This window comes from Thamnophis sirtalis, unplaced genomic scaffold (assembly GCF_051295495.1).
Source record: "Thamnophis sirtalis isolate CommonGarterSnake01/CBP01778 unplaced genomic scaffold, rThaSir2_p1.2 scaffold_12, whole genome shotgun sequence".
Classification (NCBI taxonomy): domain Eukaryota; kingdom Metazoa; phylum Chordata; class Lepidosauria; order Squamata; family Natricidae; genus Thamnophis; species Thamnophis sirtalis.
In genome coordinates, this window is record NW_028261392.1 from 24,843,407 (window position 1) to 24,865,006 (window position 21,600).

The window sequence follows — 21,600 nt, forward strand, 5'->3', positions numbered from 1 at the left end:
AGGATCTAGGTCACACGCAAAACCATCCCCCTCATCCCCGTCTGGTCTGTGGGGAAAAACTTTTCCAGAAAATGGTCCATGGTGAGGAAAAGCTTGAGGATTGCTGAACTAGAGCCCAATCTTAAGTTTGTGAGGAAATATTTTATATTTATCCTCAAGAACGTCTGTTGAGAGGACACTGAAATGTGCTAATGTTAATGCTTTTTGGAATTTAGGGCAATTACTGATAAGGTAAAGGTTCCCACGAACGTGTGTGCTAGTCATTTCCGACTCTAGGGGCGGTATTCATCTCCGTTTCTAAGCCAGTGCTGTCCAAAGACGTTCTCCATAGTTATGTGGCCGGTATGACTCAATGCCAAAGGCGCACAGAGTGCTGTTACCTTCCCACCAAAGTGGTCCCTATTTTTCTACTTGCATTTTTTATGTGCTTTGGAACTGCTAGGTTGGCAGAAGCTGGGGCAAGTAACGAGAGCTCACTCCGTTATGCGGCGCTAGGGATTCGAACCACTGAACTGCCAACCTTCTGATTGACATGCTGCTTACTTAATGGCTACTCATTCAATGAATGAAGTTACAAGATGACTTGCAACAGCAGTACAGGTAGTCCTTGACCTATGACCACAATTGAGCCCAATATTTCTGTTGTTAAGTGAGACATGTTTAAAGAGATTTGCTCCATTTTATTACCCTTCTGATCACAGCTAAGTTAAGTAAATCACTGCTGTTGATAAGTTAGTAACCCGGTTGTTAAAGTGAATTTGGCTTACCCCTTGACTTTGTTGGTCAGAAGGTTGCAAAAGGTGATCACATGACTTTGGGACTTTGGCATAGCAATGGTATGAACCAATTGCCAAGCATCTTAATTTTAATTTTAATCACGTGATCATGGGGAGGCTGAAAAGGTCATAACTGTGAAAAACAGTCATAAATCACTTTTTAAATTGCCCTTGTAACTTTGAACGGTCACTACCTGTATTATAAAAATGCTTCCATAATATAAATTAATTCTCCGAGCATATGTTTTTCTTTTGCCCAAATTTGGATGCTTAACCAACTAAGCAAAGTTAGAGCTTCAATTCTCAACCAGCGTGTTTTCATACCCAAGACTTCAGAAATTTCAGTGCATGATTTGCAGTTTAGCTTGACCCCAGTGAGAGTTCACAAGATGTCCCCCATCTGTGTGAATAACTATGAGGCTACAGAAACATGGACCCCTATTGGAGTTCACCGTTGGTTACCTGCTGTTTGAAAAACATCAGCCAGACATTATCCCTACATTCTCAAAGGATCAAGCAAAGGCCAACCTATATGCACATTGAACTATAAATTCATCCTTCAATGATATTTCCTCTTGTACTTTTTTTAAAAGAAATAAACTTAATACCCAAGTAACTGAGACTAAAATCACAAAACTAGATAGATAGATAGATAGATAGATAGATAGATAGATAGATAGATAGATAGATAGATAGATAGATAGATAGATAGATAGATAGATAGACAGACACACACACACACACACACAAACACAGATAAACAGACATTGATGCAAAAAAGTGTTACCACTTTTAATTTCGCTCCGAGGGGAAAACATGGTTAGATTTAGCTGAACAAAGTGCATCTTTCATTGCACTTTTAGAATTAAATTTCTATCTCTTTTTAAATATATATTTCTTAATTCTAAAAAATAAATTTTAAAAAGCACACAGGGCACTTTCATCCATTTTTAGATCAGGCAACTTCGTGACCAAGAGTATTTTGGCACTACACTTCGCTTTCTTTGCTCATATTCATTCCACAGCTAATTCCAGGCACAATTCCAGTGACATATCAACTGCCTAACAATAGCAAACTCCGAAGTTCTGCATAATTTTCCTCCAGTTATTTCATATTAAACAGGAAAGCCAAGCAACCCTCTAGCACATCGTAAATCAAAGAAAGAAAGGCCAGTAGTATTCCTAGCTGTTCCTCCTTTTGCAGTTCTTTTGACAACCCTGCAGCTTAAATTGATAATTGCAATTGTAAGCAAAAATGCCTCATCACTTCAGGCTTTGTGGAATACAGTAAAATAAAAATGAAAAGCAGAAAAGTCAAAAGTATAAACTGTTTGTGTTCAGTTAAAGAACTATCAAATTCTACTCTTTAAGACAAAATTGGAACAGATCAACTGCAATTTTTAATAAATTAATTCTTAATAAATTAAAATTTGTAATTTATTATCAGCTTTAAATATTGGAGTAAAAATATTTTGAATGGGAATCTCATATGCCATTTATCACCATAGTCTACATAATGGCTTATGTATATTGTACAAAAAGATACAGAAATTGCAAGAACATGGTGATCCGAGTCATAGAATTTAATTAGTAAAATTGAGAATAAACTGCCTGTGGCACTTCATCATTCATGGGAAACATTCTTCAATATAAATATTTACTGACACTAAACATATTCTGCGTTGATTAGTCCTTTTTACATTATTCAGCTTCTGTCAACTTGACATTCGCAAAACACAAATTTGCATTTTTCCATGTAAACTTAATTGGTGTCCTATGTCTTGCCGTAGATAAACAATTCAATATATTTAACTTGCTGAGAATTTTAATTGAGTTAAGTGAAATTAAAGGAACTTCATTCACATAGTTTTTAGTTGTAAAAACATCAAGTTTTCAGAGCAACTTAAATAGTATAATGATAATTGAGGACTGCTACTTTGCAAGACTATCTTAGAAATGCACATTTAATAGGTATTTTAATTTTATTTAAATAGCATTAAAGGCAGAAGGCAGACAACTACTACATAACATTTCCTGAAAACTATTATGAAAAATACAAGGAAAATACTTATTCCAAACAATATTAAAAAACAGTTCTTGCAAACACTGCATGTGTCAGCCATCCCAACTTAGTCAATCAGAAAAGGAAGATTCTTGACTCCATTCCTAGTGAAACAATAGTTTACTAAAGCCAAGTGATTACAACGTAGCAAAGCCGAATCTGATTTTTCATGCCCAAAGCATCTGGTTAACTCTTCCCATTTCTCCACCTTTCCTTATGGATGTCCCCCCTTGTCCAATTACATCTAAGCAAATTGTTTTGGTAACAGTCCCTGGCTTGGCAGGCTGGAGGGTGTTGCATTTTATGGTGTAACCTTGGACCGGACAATATTTACACAGGAAACCTAATTGTTCTGTTACATGCTATGTTATGACACTTCGTTATGATCTATTACTACAATAATAAAACTTATTTATATTATTTTTTTCAATTTCATAGTCCTATAGAGAGAGAACAATAAAGATGCAAGAAACATGTACATTATCTTCAGCACCTTAGAATAAATGTGTATTATGTACTATTGCTATTGCTAACAATATATTAAAGTACATAAATATTGCAGTATGCTAAATTCTTAAACCAGGCTGTTATTGAATTGTATCTAGACAAACATCTACAATTTTACTTCATTTCATTTCTTCACATTTTTCCCAGTTTTTCACATACGTACACATTTTTCAATTCTAATTATCCATCTCAACTGCAATACAGTATTTGCAGAACAGCATGTTTGCCACTGAGCAGAAGATTTGACTTAATAACTTCAACAGCTTTTTAACTCTGTTCATCTTTGTAATCTTCTTGTAGATGCATATGGCATTAATAAGTCAGGTTGTTGTAGGATGGAACTGTGATCAATTACACTCCTAAATCACTTTAAGCAAATGTCACAAGCCAACTTTGGCCTAGCAGGAGATTCCCGACACATTTGGAGAACACAGGAAGGAAAAAGGCTGAAACATTTTGAACCTCTTTCATAAAGTGCTCGAAAAAGGAATGGAAGAGTGACAGATTTCAAAGAAATAGTGCTTTAGATATACAAGTACTTCCCAATTAAAAGTTCTTTTATTTTCTTCCATGAATGCTGGAAAGAACATTTTGCTGGTACGAACAGCGAGGCAGGTGACATACAGGTAACTGCAGCTAAAATATTTAATCAAATATAACTGATCATTCAAATAATTTGTTACAGGGAAAACATGAATTATATGCCCAAACAAGCAAAAAAATACATGCCTATGGAGATTCTCAGTCATCCAGATCATGGTTGTCCCAAAGGTACTTTTTCAAAGGCAATTATACTTTCTAGTTTTTCCTTTGAAGATGTTTCACTTCTCACCCAAGAAGCTGCTGCCCAACTGACTTTTAATGACTCCAAACACCTTACAAATATAAAATTCCAGTACTAAAATTAGGAAGTCTTGTGGGACTTCTGAAATGGGATGGACTTGACCCACCATGGAGAATGTTCCATAAACCCAGCGCCCTGCCTGAAAAGGCCCATCTCCTTATGCTCGTCAAATCTAACTCCCTAACAGCAAATCATATGGAGAAAGCATGAGCAAAGTATAAATATGCTCTTTCAAAAGAGTTAGACTAGTATGTTTTCATTTTCCTTTTTATTCCAGGAGAGTAAAAATTCCTATCCATCTCAACTTCATGTAGTTATGATAATGCTCAAGATACTCAAAATTCAGGTCCACTATTTCTAATAGGTTGTATGATGAAGAAATTATTTATTATTCATTTCCTTGCATGGATTACATGCAAAATCCCTACAAATTAAGTTGTATCAGGTTTAAAATAAAGCAGAAGGGCTGATGCTACTGCTAAACATTATTACATATGTTAATAATTCCTATGCCATTTATTCTGATTAAGGATTAAGGCTTTTCCTCAATTGGGGTTTTTCAGAATTAATGTTCAACCTTGAGCCCTGTGAAAAACAGTCCTAATTAAAATAAAAAACATAACCGCTATTCCTTGTTAGCAGAATCAGTAGTTAGTTTTCTAATAGACTACAATTATATTAATTAATTTATGCCCAAAGGTGCATCCTATATTTTTTTCTTCTGACAACTGAAATAATGAGAAAAGAGGGGATGATCATTTTTCACAATAACAGGCAGTGAGGGGCATTTGCTACTTATTGAATTTCTAGGCCACTAAGAGTTCTTAGTATATTTATGGTGGAAATAGAAATGTTAAACAAGTAAACAAGGTGGCACTCAATCCAGACAAGACCGAGTGGCTATTGATGTTGCCCCTCAAAGACGGTCCAGATATTCCATCTCTCAGCCTGGGGGGTGAAACTATACACCCCTCAGAGAGGGTCCACAACTTGGGTGTCCTCCTGGATTCACAGCTGACATTAGAACATCACTTGTCGTGTGTGACCAGGGGGGCTTTTGCCCAGGTTCTCCTGGTGCACCAGTTGCGACCTTACCTGGACCGGGAGGCACTTCAAATGGTCACTCATGCTCTTGTCACCTCTAGGCTTGATTACTGCAATGCGCTTTACATGGGGCTGCCCTTAAAGAGTGTTCGGAGACTACAGTTGGTCCAGAATGCAGCCGCGCAAGCAATATCGGGTGTACCTAGATACACCCATGTTACACCTATCCTCAGCGAGCTGCACTGGCTTCCCATCAGTCTCCGGACGCACTTCAAGGTGCTGGTCGTGACCTTTAAAGCCCTACATGGCTTGGGACCTGGATACCTGCGGGACTGCCTCCTGTCACATACCTCCCAACGACCCATAAGATCTCACAGGCTGGGCCTCCTGCGGGTCCCGTCGACCGGGCAATGCCGGTTTGCAACCACTCGGGGGAGGTCTTTCTCTGTAGCTGCTCCGGCCCTGTGGAACGATCTCCCCGCAGAGATCTGGACCCTTCCCACTCTCTCGGCCTTCCGAAAAGCCACTAAAACCTGGCTGTTCCGGCAGGCCTGGGGCTGTTGACCCCGAAATACGGTCCAGCCCCATCTAGAACTGAGTGCATGGAGTGTTGTTTTTAAATCTATCTTTTCTTTTCCTTATATTTTTGTTTCGATTTTACTTTGTATTGTAAGCCGCCTGGAGTCCGTCGGGATTGGGCGGCATATAAATGTTATTAAATTCAAATTCAAATTCAATTCAATAAATAAACTTCTAGTCTTTCTTTTCTTTAAGGACCTAATGGCTAATGCTTGCTGCTTTGGATTCAGGTTGCTTCCAGGTACATCTGATATACAATCTCATCTATAAACAATATGGTTGTGGATAATAGGTATTACTGAGAACTGGTTGGGTGAGAACAAGGATGTAGATTGTTGGAAATTTTTCAGTTGGAATTTCAGACCCTCCAACAGATATGATCGAAGGTCAGGAATGGAAGTAGCAACAATTGCTGCAGTGATCATCTCAACTTAGGGATAGTAATATTGTTCCAATGGTGTAACATCTGGCAATAGTTATCAAGGGCTCATGGGATTTTGTAAAAAACCAAGGAAACAGATTGGGTTTTTCTGTAGGATGAACTCCCTAAAACCCTATATACCTTAGGAATGAACTCCAAATGGAATCTTCTCTGTCTGTGAAAATATGTAAGGAAGGAATGCTTGCAGTCCTGTCTCTGCAAATCAAGGGACCAAAGACACAACAGTAATCTGTCTCCATAACAACTTCTTATCCCTGAAAATTGTTAAACAGACATTTTTAACATGATTTTTCCAATTTACTTATTTGAAACGATATGTGGTACAGGTGTCATTTTTAATATGGGTTGGTTATTGACATTAGATATCTCCTCTCTAGGAAATATTTATTAGTTACTCAGCTTTTCTCTTTGTTCTTTTTAAAATTGTGTGTGTGTGTGTGTGTGTAGTGTGTGTGTATGTATAGATATATGAAGAAAAAGGAGGGAAAAGAAATAGAGAGCTTCACAAGCCATGTAGCTTATAAAAATCTCAAAATAATATTAATTATTATAATAATTTATTTAATAATATCATTATTCATCATTTTAGCCATTGTCTATCCATTAAGGGATGGAGACCTCTTCCGTAGGTTTCCAACCAATACAGTCTTGAGTTTTCTTTTGCCAATTGGGCTCGCAGTACTTGCTGATGTCATCACTCCATCTTGTCTTTTGTGGATGCTTTTAATCAAGTGGAATCCATTCTATGACTGCCTTGGTCCACCTACCATCAGGTGGACCATCAATTGAACAGCGTGTTAAATGTGGTTGGCAGGTATTCGGCAAGCTAAGCATAATTTTCAAGAACAACCTCCCACTATGCCTGAAAAGTTTTTGATCAGTCTGTGCTACCTACTCTAACATATGCCTGTGAACCATGGACACTAATCTCACAATCGATACAAAAGCTACGAGTGCCGCAAAGAGTCATGGAAAGATACACACTCGACATCACAAGGCAAGACAGAAAGACCTGCACATTGATTAAAGGATGCCATCAAGAGAGTAAAAGAATGGAAATGGGCTGAACAACTGATGGCAGGTGGACCAAGGTATTCATTTAATAATATATTCAATAACATTAATTGCTAGAAGTTCCACAGTGATATTAACTGTTTTTGAAATTAAAAAAGATACAAAATTAACAGAAGTAGTCAATATAATAATAATAGAACCTATAAACAGCTCAGTCTTGGAAGCTGGTTAGTATGTAAACATATGTAAGTAAGTACATATGTTTACATAAGTAAGTCTTCAACTTTTGACCATAACTGAGCTGAAAATTTCATTGCTAAGCAACAGGTGCTCCATGACCATAAGTGTGAAAAATGGTCATAAGTCATTTTTTTCAGTACCATTGTAACGTCAAACGATCACTAAACAAATGTTTAATGTACCTGTAAGTACACTGAAATATTTCATTCCAAACAAGAATTTATATTATACACAAGATAACTTTCAGGCTACAACTCTGAACGCAAATCCTGAACATTTCCTAAAACAAGAATTCTGCAAGTAATAAACAGATAGGAATTTCCTTGTTCATATTAACATCAAGTACTGTTCTGACCCCGCTCTTCGCTCATTCACAAACGACAGCCAGACAGAACTTCAAAGGAAATATCTTTATCAGTCCCGGCTCAAGCTGGCTGCGAGCCCAAAATAAACATAGATAAAGTCTCTGGCAAAAAGTTACACAGCAAATGCAAAAACAAAACTCTTACAGCGAACCAGGTTTACAGAAAACAAATCACTTATCCAAGTGCCTCTTTGAATCACTAACTCAAACAGGAACGGAACTGAACTCACGAACAAACAAACAACGAACGACGTTGACTTCTGCCACTAAGGCGTGGCACCATCAGTCTTTTACCTGCAGGAGAAGACCCTAACGACCAACAGCTGCTCATTATCCTGCATCCTGAAACAACTCACAGGTTTCTGCTGAGTCACAACAAGTACTAATAGGTTAATTCAGTGGGCGGAGATATCAGAAAGTGGTATGAATATACAACTGTGGAGTTATTTAAACGTGCCAAAACTCTATAAGTACTATCTAAATGTTTAAAGGTAGCTGTATTTTATATTGTGCTCCATTATATTTCCTCTTTTGTAACCATTTGCCAATGCTACATCTTTCTCAGATGTGGACCTGAACAGCTAGAAAGAAATGGCCAAATTAAAACTCTATATTACTGATGATTCTGATGAAAAATTAGCTATGTACAATTATCAAATAAAAGCACAATTTCATATACTTTCAAGATTTTTCCACAGCTGGGTTTTTTTATAAAAGAAGGAAACATGTGCTAAAGCTCTCAAGTTACTAGACTTCTCTTTCTTGGAAGTAAAGGTCACATAAGCAGGGGAAAAGTAGGAGGGAAAGCTTTCTACATTTCTTTCTTTTAATGCACTGATTTATCGGAGTTCAGCAATGGGGGTTAGGAAGAAAGATGTCAAAACCTTGAAATCCAGCAGTGTTGGAATTACAGTTATCTCTAATGGAAAAAAAAGTTAAAAGCAGATAACTTATTTGGGGAGATGAAAAAAAAATCAAACAGCTCCACTGGAATTCTGTTTCTAAATATTATCACATCAAATCTTTACCTACTAGTATTCAAATAATAATAACTGTCCATAAAAAGAATTATGTAGGCTTGATTAAATACCTGCAGATATTACTATTGCTTCTGCGTGTAGTTAGATGCAGAGAGTAAACCATGCGATCTGCTATGTTACCTCTGCATTATGTAAACATTTTATTAAAAAGGACATCTTCCCAAACTTATAATTTTCATTCATGATAGCAATCTAGAACCAAATCTTTTCCACAAGTGACAGAAGACAAACTGAGGGTTTCCTCAAAGCAATCTGACAGCTTCAATTTCAGAAAAGAATGATGTTTTAAGGGAAAAAAATGGCCCAATAAAAATAGCAATTGAAGAAAGACTTTATACAATACTAACAAGATAGAAAGACTCCATCCAGCTCAAACTAGATGAATGAGGAATATCACTTTTAGGACACCTAGCCAAAATTCGGAGATGCTAGCATGCAGTATATTTTTTTCTCCTGATTTGAACCTTCCTCTCAAATATCTAATTCAATTACTATATAAAGACATAATAATATATTTCTTTAGTAAAAAAATTCTTGCATTTCATTTCTTGTTCTAAATTTATAATATTAAAATGGAAATGTCAGATTTCTGAAAGATGCCCTAATTAAGCTTTACAAGTTGACAGGAAAATAGTAAAACTCATTAAATAAACTAAATTAGAAGGACTGCAAACTGTTCTTCATCTTATACTTTAATTAAAAATATTGTTGTGAAATATTTGCAAAATTGACCTAGCTGGACTCTCTTGATCTAAAAATCTTATTCACTATTAGATCAATTCAAACATTATGGTATATTATCCTGGAAAGTGATTATTTTGGTCCTTTTTCTCATGCTTTGATACTATGAAATAATTATATGAAAAATGTTGTTGTAAACTGGGATTTATACTTTAGATTAACTAATAGAAGAAAATTCCATTTTTAAATCATTTTTCACTTCAGTGCAAATGTTGTTTGCTTCATATGGATCAACAGCAGTATTTACAACACCTACTAACATCCCAGCCTGGCTTGCAACATTTTGAATCTTAGAAATACCTAATCTACTACAGGCAATTAATAAATTCTATTGAAACTTCCTTCCCATTATGCTTGATAAAATATTGTTAGTGGTGAAATAATTTGATACTCAAATCTAATTCTTTGATACTCAAAGAATTAGATTTGAATTCTTGTAGACAACAGGAAGATACATTTATCAATAAAAATATATTTTAAATAATGCTTTATTTGACAAAAAAATATTTCAAGCTTACTAGACTCAATTGTCCTTATATAGAAAATATCTGAATAACTGTGTTACTGCAGATGCAATGAGATTAATGCTTCATTTAAACACATTTGTATTCAGCTATCAAATTGTTCCATTTTGGAAGGAAGAAAACCATTGACCAGAATGATAATAAATATCATATAATATTATAAAACACTAGAACCAATATAGGTAGTATATAACATAACTGTATAAAGTTAGCTTAAAATAGATCTAAACTAAAAGATTTAAGACAGTTAAATAAGCCATGATACCTAGAAAAAAAATATTTGTAATTTACCTCTTATAACATAATTATCCAAGGCTTCTTCCATTCTTTGCAAAGCTTCATTTCGGTTGGATCCATAGGTGATCAGCTAAAACATTAAAAAAAATGAACTCTATAACAACCAAAATATTTTTGTCTCAAACATGCTGCCTATTTTACAATTCCTTTTTAATATTATTAAGTTTTAATACATAAGTTCACTCCTCAACCTTTATGATTTCTGTTAAGTCAGAATTTTGTTTAGTATCTTTGCCAAATGAAGGCATGACAACATACAAACCTCACTGCATATGGTGTCCATAAATCTTATTCTAAATTAGGAATCGGATATCCAAAACGTAAGTTATATACATGTTTCTAGCTTTTTCTCTCAGCACTGGCAGGGTGCCATTCAAGCAGACTCCTACATCACACTCTACATCTGGTAATTTTATGAGACCATTTATTAACTTTTGACAAACTGGCATCTATAGAATCGATAGTTACATGATTTCTGACAAAAACAAAATGGACTGGCAGTGATACTGATGCTGTTAGGTTCAGACTGGAAGTGAAAGGTTTTTTTTATTTGTGTGTGTGCTTAAAATAAAATTAGGCTGCACCCATTGATTCCATCCTACCAATAAACACTGGGAATATCATATGGGAAATTAAGACATTTTTAATTATTATTATTTTAATGTGGCTGAATCACATTTGAAAAGGGACACGACATACAGGTGCTTTCTGAGCTTTGGGGATTTTCTTGTAGACATTTAATTATCAAGCAAGGTAACATCATCAGTGCTAGAAGGGAGTGAGGTTTCCTCTTATTTTTATATACTATGAAATATCTGCAAGAAAACCACCAAACTCAGAGAGCACCAAGAACCCCAAAGTTCAACTCTGAGCTATAAATATTCTTTTCTATTGGTTCTCATTTATCTGCTGCAGTGTCTAAAATATCAATCCTAGAATGGTTATTATTCAGATGCTTGTCTATTTTTTATAAATCCAAATCAAGATGGGAATGATCAATGGTATTACTTTTTGTGGCTTCCTGGATAGTATTGCAATTAAACATCCACTGTGAGCCAACGTTCTAATCTGTAGCTTGCACATCTAGGAAGGTCTTCCCTATAGTGTAATATAGGACACATAAAATAACAGGAGAAATATAGAAAGATTACATTATTTATTATATATCTCTAACAATATAGCTGTTAATATATCTATAAAATTTCTGTTCCATTCAACTGGAAATCTATCAGGATTTGCCCTACTTTCATATATTATATTGTCTCCACTAATTTCTTGGCAGTTCAAAAGTTTTGCTAGTTCTATTATCTTCTTCTAAGAGATTACTTCCTTTTCAATACTTCCAAAGAAATTGATAATTTGCTGCTCAATTACAGATGTCTTCAATGTATGTAGCTCTAGTATAAAAATAATAAAATTAGCAAATATCAAATTCTGTGCCTTAGGATAATTGATCTTGGAAACAGCCAAAGAAGATGCAATTCTAAATTAAATCTTAACTGGTGTTTGTGGACTACTGCAAGATATGGTAAAACCAATAAGGAATCCCGATCACAATGGTGTTATAGCTAGTTTTAGTGTGTAATGGAAGTTGTTAACTAGGTGCAAACACAATCATATTTGAATAAAAATGGTGAAACTTCTCAAAATAGAGATGATTAAAATAAAAGAAACCAAAAACAAAAGAGAGAGATTCTTTGAATTATAATGGCTAGAGGACAATTGAAAAATAAGGTAATGAGGTTCAGCTGAAATGAATTCTACAATACAAAGAAGTATGAACCATACTAAAGAAAAGACCAACATAACTCTCTGGAAAATCTTCTATTACAGTTTTGTGTTACAGAATAACTCCTGCAAAGTTTTCTGCTGGAAAGTAGAAAATCTATTACAACAAGAAAAAAGAGGAAAATTAACTCTGGCAGCAAAAAGAATTTAAAGAGCAAATGGAAAGAAACATTAAGGGAAACCTGAATGAATTCTTTACATATGTCTTCACAACAAATTATACAAAGCATACCCCTAAATGTGTACTGACCTTTTCAGGACATAAATTGGAACAATTAAACCAAATTGCAGTAATAAGTGGTAGTGTAGGATACCTTGAGGAACATGTTTAATGCCTCTTCCCTTAATATAAATTTTGGGGAAATAGCATAACAAAACAGATGAAGGCGAAGCAGCGTGGATTTTGCAAAGGTAAATCTTGCCTTGTCACCTTTTGCATTCTTTTTTGAGAGACAGGTGTCAACAGGTGTGTGAATATAAGTGTGCTGTCCATACAGTATCCTGGATTCTCAAAAGACCTTTCACAAAGTTTCTCAGGAAGGATTCTTCAGAGAATTTACAATCAGTAGCATACAACAAGGGTCTATTCTAGTTTGTGTGCATGAAATAATTAGAAACCAAAGAATACAGATAAGTAATCAATATTTTCAGTGCAAGCAAGGACTTCAAGTACCTACACTGGAACCAATATTTTTTAAGTTATTCATACAAGATATTGACTTAAGTGACCAGAAAGCTGGACAGACTGGAAATAATACCAAGTAATTAAGGATATGAAACAAAAAGTGATTATGACAATATAACGAAGGCTCTTTTTAAGCTAGAGAAATGTTGAACATGCACTTAAATAAGTATAAATGGATGCACACTGAGGCAAGAGGATTTCACATTTATTCTAATGATCTGTATCACTAATTAGGAAAATCTCATTTGAACTATAGTGGCTAACTGCACTGAAACCTTCACTCAGTTTTCAGTAGTTGTTCAAAAGCCAGATCTGATGCTATTGATTACTAGAGAAGGGATTGAAATGAAACTGCCTACAATATACCTTCTATGAAGTTACGATATGTCTGCACTTGGAATACCATGTGCAGTTCTCCTTGCCACATCTGAAAAATGATATTACAGTAAAATACATATAATGAAAAAAGTGCTGAAAAGAGTAGCCAAAATAATTAGAAAACTCTAATTCCTGGGAGAAAAGGCTAGAAAAGCTGACATCATTTAGCTTAGGAAAAGAACAAAAAAAAGGAAAGCATTTGAAGCATATGAAATAATGCAAAGAATTGAAAGTGGACAGAGAACTTTTCTTCCTGTCTCACAATATAAGAACCAAGAGTCATTCAATTAAACTAGCTGGAAGGAAATATTGAACTTTCTTACACAGTACCAGGGATGAGTTGCTGCCAGCGTTACTGCTGGTTTGCTTTGCAAGCGCTTTGCGCACTTTGTCATTAACAAAAACAAGACAGATTTTAATCTTTTTAAGATAAACTAGAAGCCATGAGGTTTATGAGAGTCTACAAGTATTAGTAGTTCATTCTACTATAGCTTAAACGTCTTCAGGTTAAACATCTAAGCTCAGGATGCCACAACTCGAGATAATTAATCAGAATAAGAATTAGTTTTTTGCACCTTTCAATTTATTTATTTATTTATTTATTTATTTATTTATTTAAGAATGGGCAGCTCTAACTAGTGCTCTTACAAAGCAGCAAACTTCAATTATTATTACAAAGCAAACTAGTTATGAAAACAATCACGATTCAATATTATGACTTTTCAGAACCTTGTTATCATAATGTCCCAATCTAGATAAATAGGAATTAATAGTTTATTAGAAATGTTCAGGTTTAATTGTGTCTTGGTCAAAGACATAAAGAAAAGGGGATAGTAAAGACTTGTTTATACTTCAGTTAACTCAGATGTCACTATTGTCCCTATTAAAGCTGAAAGCTAAAAGAAAAAGATTTATGCTCACAAAACACTGTGATGAATTGCCTAATTTTAATTCTCATCTTTTCAGGAGGATATTTTAAAAATTTGTAGTTACACAAACATAAGATTTTTGTATTCCAAAATAAAACTATTTCTTAAATAATGACATTCCTGTAACAATGTTATATCATGACATACATATTCTACTGAAATGGTATCCTGTTACCATACAGAATAAAACAAAAGTACATTTCAAGAGAGATGAAATAATTATATACTTTCAATGGATCACTATAGCAAAGATTTTATCAAAAGAAAGAATCTCTTTAGCTGAGGAAATTACACTTTTCAATATGCACACATTTTCAAAAATAGCATGTGTATTTCAATAGATAAAAATTGACTTACTTTTGAAATCATGGGGTCATAATAAATACTAATTTCACTTCCTTGTTGTATGCCACTGTCAACACGAACCTAGAACAAAATGAGATAAATTAATTTTATAATAGGAGGAGGTTGGGGTTAGTTATTATTAATAATAGTAAGTGTGACCATTACTCTTTTCTTTGAATGTTGCATTTATTGTAATGGACCATAGACCGTTTCCACAAATCTTATCTCTGTATTTTGATATTTAAGTCTTAAATCCTCCACTTGGGAATTCACCACTGCCATAAAACATGTTTGTAGTTATTGATTTTTCCAACAACATGCACAAAAAGTATCAGTGTTTTGTAATGACACCATGTATATCTTACGACACCCAGGCTAGAAGAATACTCAGGTATACCAAAAAGAAACTTTAGACCTGATAAGCTAGCTTCTATTAATTCTTGGTGTCTAACTTTCATAAATGCAACCATTTCCTTTCGGTTTCACTTTCATCTGAAACTATTTTTCTCAAATATGCAACTCTAATGACATTCAGAGAGTTTTTTTGCAAAGTTATATTCTGCAAGGTTACAGTTTTAAAGAGGTTTCTTTAAAATTTCATAGACTGGATGGGGAAAATGAATACATCAACATATAAAGGCATGTGTGCGGGCGCGCGCACACACACATACAAGACTCTGCTAACTATTGAACTGTTTGAAGTATCTGGTAACTGTTAATTAACCCACAAAACTTAGTGTTATTAATTAATATAATTTTAATCTATTTACTTTTTACCAGGATGAACATTAAAAATAAATCTTAATTATTGAATAACTAATTCCAGAATAAGTCCTTGATGTTTTTGAAATTTGTAAAGCATGTTAACTGAAACAAATAGACTTTTCTTTAAAAAATAATAATATAATATAATAGTCTCTGATAATTTTGAGAAGAAAAACTAAACCTGATGAGGTGAAAGAGATATAACACAAAATATTGCATTTGGGTTTGGACGGCTGAGGGAAAGAAGAAGCTTAGAAACTCCCTTCAATCTTCACCTGGGGAAAAGAATTTTTTGTAATAAAACAGCAGTTCATCTGTCTGCAACAAGGCAGAAAGAGGTCAACCCAACGGCTGTTAGGCTTTTAGATTTTAATTTAGGCAATTATCAAGGGACCAGATGTAGAACCTCTTGTCTACAATATCCACATGAGGTCACACTGATGACTTTATTATCCAAATGACATGTCCTAATAGGCTTTACTCTATGAAAACTGCATCACATTCTTTCATGATGAAAAAAAAAGATGAATTGTGCTTTATAATTACACATTTACTAATACAGGCTTCTTAATTCAAACAGCAACTGTCAAGCACCTTCTTTAGAAAACAAACAAGATACCTTAGAAATGCCCAGTCATCAAAACAATGATGCTAGCTATCCTCATTCCACAGAAGAGAAAATATGCAAGCACAATTATTGAAGTTTGAACGGAAACTAACTTTCAAAATTCTGCATCACCACAAAATACATACCTAAAAATTAAAATTTTAAGAACAAAGCAAGGAAGGGTACAAAGTAATTTTCCAATATAAACATATCTCTTCAGAAAATTCTAAGCTAAAGAATTAAAAAGGAAGCCACAGTAACCCAAAAAGAAGGGAATATATTTCCTCATGAAACAAGATTTGTTATGCAACAAAGTGGCAGTAATCATTCGAATTTGTTATGCCTTTGACGTTTCAAACATGCACTATTATTTGCAAGCTAACATAGCAGGGCTGTGACGATTAAAAAATTGCAAATATTAAATTGCAAGGTAAATGAAAACTTCTGAAATTTGTAAAGGGGAAAAGGTTGTTCATCATGGCTGAATGTCTATAGAGATTTTTATTCATCCAGGTCATTGAAGGTTCTTGGATGAGAAGCAAAATGTTTTCAGAGAAAAAAGTCAACGAAGTCCAATTACCTTTTGGAAAAAGCACTTTTAATGCCATTGAGTATGTTACATTCTATTTAAGATTCCATATGGATCGCATAGGATACTGCAACTTATATACGTTAACGGATAGTAAAACAGTGCTCTTACACAGGTAAAAGAGGATTTTTATTTACTGATTGTTTCTATTTTTGCAAAAATCCTAATGAATTTTATGGTGCAGTCGTCTTCTTAAGGGCTTCCTATGTTAATCTCTACATCTTAAAAATAGGAAGTTGATAATGTTATTAATGTTTCCTGGACTAGTGGTTCTTGCTTGGCTGCAGAACACATGGAAATAAACCGACAAAGAGAATCAAATTTTAAAATTTAAAAGAAAAGTTATGGTCAATTTTCAATGTGATGGCATATAGTCTTGAGTGAACAGATTAGATTTTAATCCTAATTTCCAGTAAAATAGTGAAACACAGATAATTTCCTTCTGTAAATAGGAAATTAGATATCTAGGGCAATGCTATACGAAATAGCTTTAACAGCTCAGTAAAACTTGGCACCAGTAATTCTTTAATATTCTACATATATTTTTATTCTTGTAATTGCCTTCAGTTAGTAATTTGTTTTTTTAATACAATACTATTTATGCAAGTACAATCTAATATGTTATAAATAATACTAGGCTATTTCAAATGAAGTTTAACAGTAACAGTAACTATAGTTATTAACCTCAAGATTTTCAAGTCTCTATCCATAGCACCAGAAAAACATATCTTTTTAATTAATACTATTTAGGATCAAGCAACTTCTGACATTTTAAAGGCAAATATCACATATAAACACATACCAGAGATGGAAAAAATGCAAAATTATAAGTAAACCACTAAAAAAGCTATTTTTGAGTTTCAGTGGGTCTGATTACCAAACATTTTTGTTGTATTGACAATACGGCTTTTAGGGTTCCTAACACATCACATCTTAATTTGTGAGGGCAGAGAAAGCTTGTTTATTTTATTAGGCTAATAAAAGAAAGAATGTTTCCTATCAACATAAAGGTCAGCACTACAGAAAAATGGAAGGAAATTAAAAATCTAGTCACCTTCTTTTCCTGAAGGCAAGGTATGAATCTACCACAGGAACACAACACCGAGGTTAAAAGCAAGTTCTCTGTTTCATGCACAAGCATTAACCCTCAAAAGCTTCTCAACCTGACCAATATCTAGATGTGGAGATTTCAACTCTCAAAATTCTCAACAATGATCATGATAACTGGAGAATTCGGAGAGCTGAATCAACCTTAATGGCATTCTGACTGCCTCAGGCGGCTTCAACTGGGAGACTAGGCTTCCTTGTGCATTTGGTTGCCCACTTTGAGAAGAGCTTGCTGGGTGACTAAATGGGCCAGAGGTCTAAACCAGCAGGGCATCGCCTATGTTCTTAAATGTGCATAGCTGGTAATTGCCTGTAATGAGGAAAACTAAGTATTTGTTGCCAAGGGTATTTAAAAAATGAGTGCATATAAACAAGAGTATGTCTTGTTACTTTATTTGTGGCAAGTCTGACCCCTTATGTAGACTCTATTATGCTTATATTAAACAAATAATAATGATTTCATGACCATTGCAAGTCTGGAGCTTTAATCAACGAACGCAACTGTACTTCTGCACTATTTTTATTTATTTAGTGTTTATTTATATCCTGCCATAATTTTTATAAATGGCTCAAGGTAGCAAACATACCTAATCCTCCTCCCTATTTTCCCCACAACAACCCTGTGAGTGGGTTGGGCTGAGATAGGGTGGCTGGCTTTCTTGTCTATGGCAGAATTAGAACTCACAGTTTCTTGTTTTCTAGCCTGGTACTTTAATCACGGGGGGACGCAGTGGCTCAATGGCTAAGACACTGAGTTTGTCGATCAGAAAGGTCAGCAATTCGGTGCTTCAAAACCCTAGTACTATGTAATGGAGTGAGCTTGTCCAGCTTCTGCCAATCTAGCAGTTTGAAAGCACGTGAAAAAAAAATGCAAGTAGAATAATAGGGACCACTTCGATGGGAAGGTAACAGTGCTCCGTGCGCCTTTGGTGTTTAGTCAAAATGGCCACATGATCAAGGAGACATCTTCAGACAGCGCTGGCTCTTCAGCTTTGAAACAGAGATGAACGCCACCCCCTAGAGTCAGGAACGACCAGTACATATGTGCGAGGGGAACCTTTACCTTTAATCATTAGATCTCTCTGACTATACCTTTCTCTTTTGGCAAATAATTTAGTTTTGGTCAATTTTGGAAATAGAAGAAATGCTTAATCTTTATAAGGAAAATGCAAAGAAATGCTCTACTGTACTATTTCCATAGACTTATAGGACCCTTGCAACTGAGAGAATATTCTCTGAATTTCAAATGTGCCCTGCTGCTTATAAAAAGAAAAACAAAATAAACCAACACAATTTGCAAAAAAAGAAGAAGTGCTATTTTAACACAGTGAGTGCACACCAAAAGGGAAAGGCCCAGGCACTTCATATGAAATCCTCAAAAATCATTACTCTTCGGCGTCCAACATAATTAAAATTTCTTCCCTCAGTATCATGATGGAGCATGTGAATCTATCAGGCATCTCCCACCCTTCATTTTCAATTCACCTCTCCCCTAAGCACAGCTCCCAACCCACCATGTCTACCTGACAAGTGACAGCCCAATCTGATTAAATGCTTGCAAAGGAGGGGACTTGCAGGCCTCCATGACAGGCCAAAAGTGATCACCATGGAGATACATAATTACAGCTGTCAACGCATCTACTGTCCTGCTGGCATCAATTTGATTGCTCCCAGCAATAATGATAGACAAAGCTTAGCATGCACTCTCTTGCACCCAATCACTTTATCTATTTTGTGATCCATTTAGCTGACATGCAACATTCGCACAAGCAAATAACAGCAGTAAGCAGAACATTTAAGGTATTTTAATTGTTTTTTTCTTTCTCTGGATGGCTCATAAGTGCAAATGTTATTACATAAAACTCCTGCTGCAGCATTAATTGAAGAAAGATTTGGTGGGACAAAGACCATAGGAGGTAGAGTTTGTCCATTATCACTTGTACTTTCAACAGGTCTCATGTTCGGAATATTGCAAATTGCAAAAACTTGCAAGGGCAAAATATTTGACAACCTGTTAGCTATTACACCATGGTGAAAAACCTCAACCCACCCCCAGAGTAATTACTGGAAATTCTTCCTTAGTTCATTTGGTTTTCATTAACCGTGATTAAGACACATTCTGTAATGTGTGTGTGTGTGTGTGTTTGTGTGTTTTATAACTCTTCCATTTAATATCATGTAGAATTTACTAAACCTTTATAAGTTGTATTTCTGCTTTTAAACACAGCTTGAATTCTTAAAGCCCCCCCCTCCCCCCGGGTCAAACATCTATAGAAATTATACAAGCAAAAACAATTTTAGAAATCAAATAAATCCTACATTCAGTTTCACCAAATTTAAAATTCAAGAGAATAACGATTTCCCCATGTAACTAATATTGGTAAATAATCTTGTTCACAGTAGTATCCCCGTTGTCATTTCACAAAGCCAACACCATTCCATGCTTGGTGTTGTACCCATATTTTGGCTACCTTGAAGAACAGAAATGCATTTGCCTTGTGTATAACAACCAATTAAACAAGAACTTTTAAAAACCCTTTGTACAGTATAATAAAGCACTTTTCACTATGTATAGAAAATTGCCTTTCATCTTTTAAAAAGATTCCAATCTAAAGAAATAGAAGCATTCCATTATAAAAGCTAGAATTATATCATGGCTAGTCCAAATCTTTAAAGAATGACTATGTAGAATGGTTGAGTTTATTTAGATGTACATCCCGGGATATATGGTGTTTGTGTGTTTGTTTGTGTTTGTTTTAGGTACAGTAAATTCATTTCTAATTACCATTAATTAATATAATTAACTACATTCCTCCTTGGTTTATAGAAATAGTTTAGGACAACTAGCCTTAAGACAGCCCGATCTCTTCTAAATCTGCAAAACACTACGAAATCTATGAATTCTTCATGCTTTGAAAATAAGAAATAATAAAACATCACAATGACTTACATTTGGGACATGCAGGGGCTCTTCGTATTGAGACAATCTGCCAACAGAGGGCAGACCAAAAGATTTGTAAGGGTCCTGAAATGAAATTCAAAACACAGAGTGGTATTAACTTTGTAAGACAAAGCACAGGAAGCAAGGTTAAGCTACTGGGAAACTAAGCATTTCCTCTACTTTAAATATGGACCAACTATATTTTGTTCTCAAAATGACTTATTTTAGTAGGGTTATGAAACTGCTTCTTCCATTCAAGTCATGGACGATTTGTTAAAGCTAAAAACTTCCTGCTGTGCCTTTATTAAAGCAAGGGCAACCTTTCTAAAAGAAAGCACAATACTAGGGGGCAAGCTAAGAGCACACGTTCACCACATTCACTCACACACACACGCGCACGCATGCACACACACAGTAATACTCCGCAGACAAGTACTTCTGGAATTGTACACAAGACTCGGGGTTTTTAGTATCCCACTCTGTATAAATTAATAATACTGTTACGTTATATTTAAGGCATGCATCCCAGTATAAAGGCAATTTGCACTGTTTGACCCAAACATGTGGATAAAATTTTCACATTATTGTATGTATTATTGTATTCAAATCCTCAGTCATGTAAGTTGGATTTGAAGAACACTCAGAGGAAAAAAATAAACAGGGGGTGGGGACATAAAATAATATTTTATCCAATATAAAGAAAAGTGAACCAAATATTCTAACAGTGACTTTAAAATAAAAAACAAGTTCTTCAACTTTTGCTTTCAAATCCCAGTGGCAGAGTTTATAAAATTTAACTTTATCAATTCCAGATAAAAAGGGATGTTTTAAAAATACTACTATTGGTTATAAATAATACTTAGCTGTATAGCCTATTATAGATACATAGTCTATAATATCTACTGGAAATGTACAGCAACCACATTTTCTTTTCAGACCATTTTTTAAGGACTTAGTACGTTGCCTTTGCTTTCATAAATAAGTAAAATTGT

The 21,600-nt window shown here is 34.7% G+C and overlaps 1 protein-coding gene across 3 annotated transcripts in view; it reads right to left on the reverse strand.

Moving 5' to 3' along the window:
* Positions 1-21,600, reverse strand: part of PCCA (propionyl-CoA carboxylase subunit alpha) — a 264,528-nt gene that overhangs the window by 112,284 nt on the left and 130,644 nt on the right. For all 3 annotated transcript variants that reach the window (XM_087726871.1, XM_087726870.1, XM_087726872.1), the window contains 3 exons: positions 20,618-20,692; positions 14,612-14,680; positions 10,469-10,544 (listed from right to left, as the gene is read on the reverse strand). In XM_087726871.1, the coding sequence (XP_087582997.1) occupies positions 10,469-10,544; positions 14,612-14,680; positions 20,618-20,692 (220 nt within the window). The remainder of the gene's footprint in view (positions 1-10,468; positions 10,545-14,611; positions 14,681-20,617; positions 20,693-21,600) is intronic.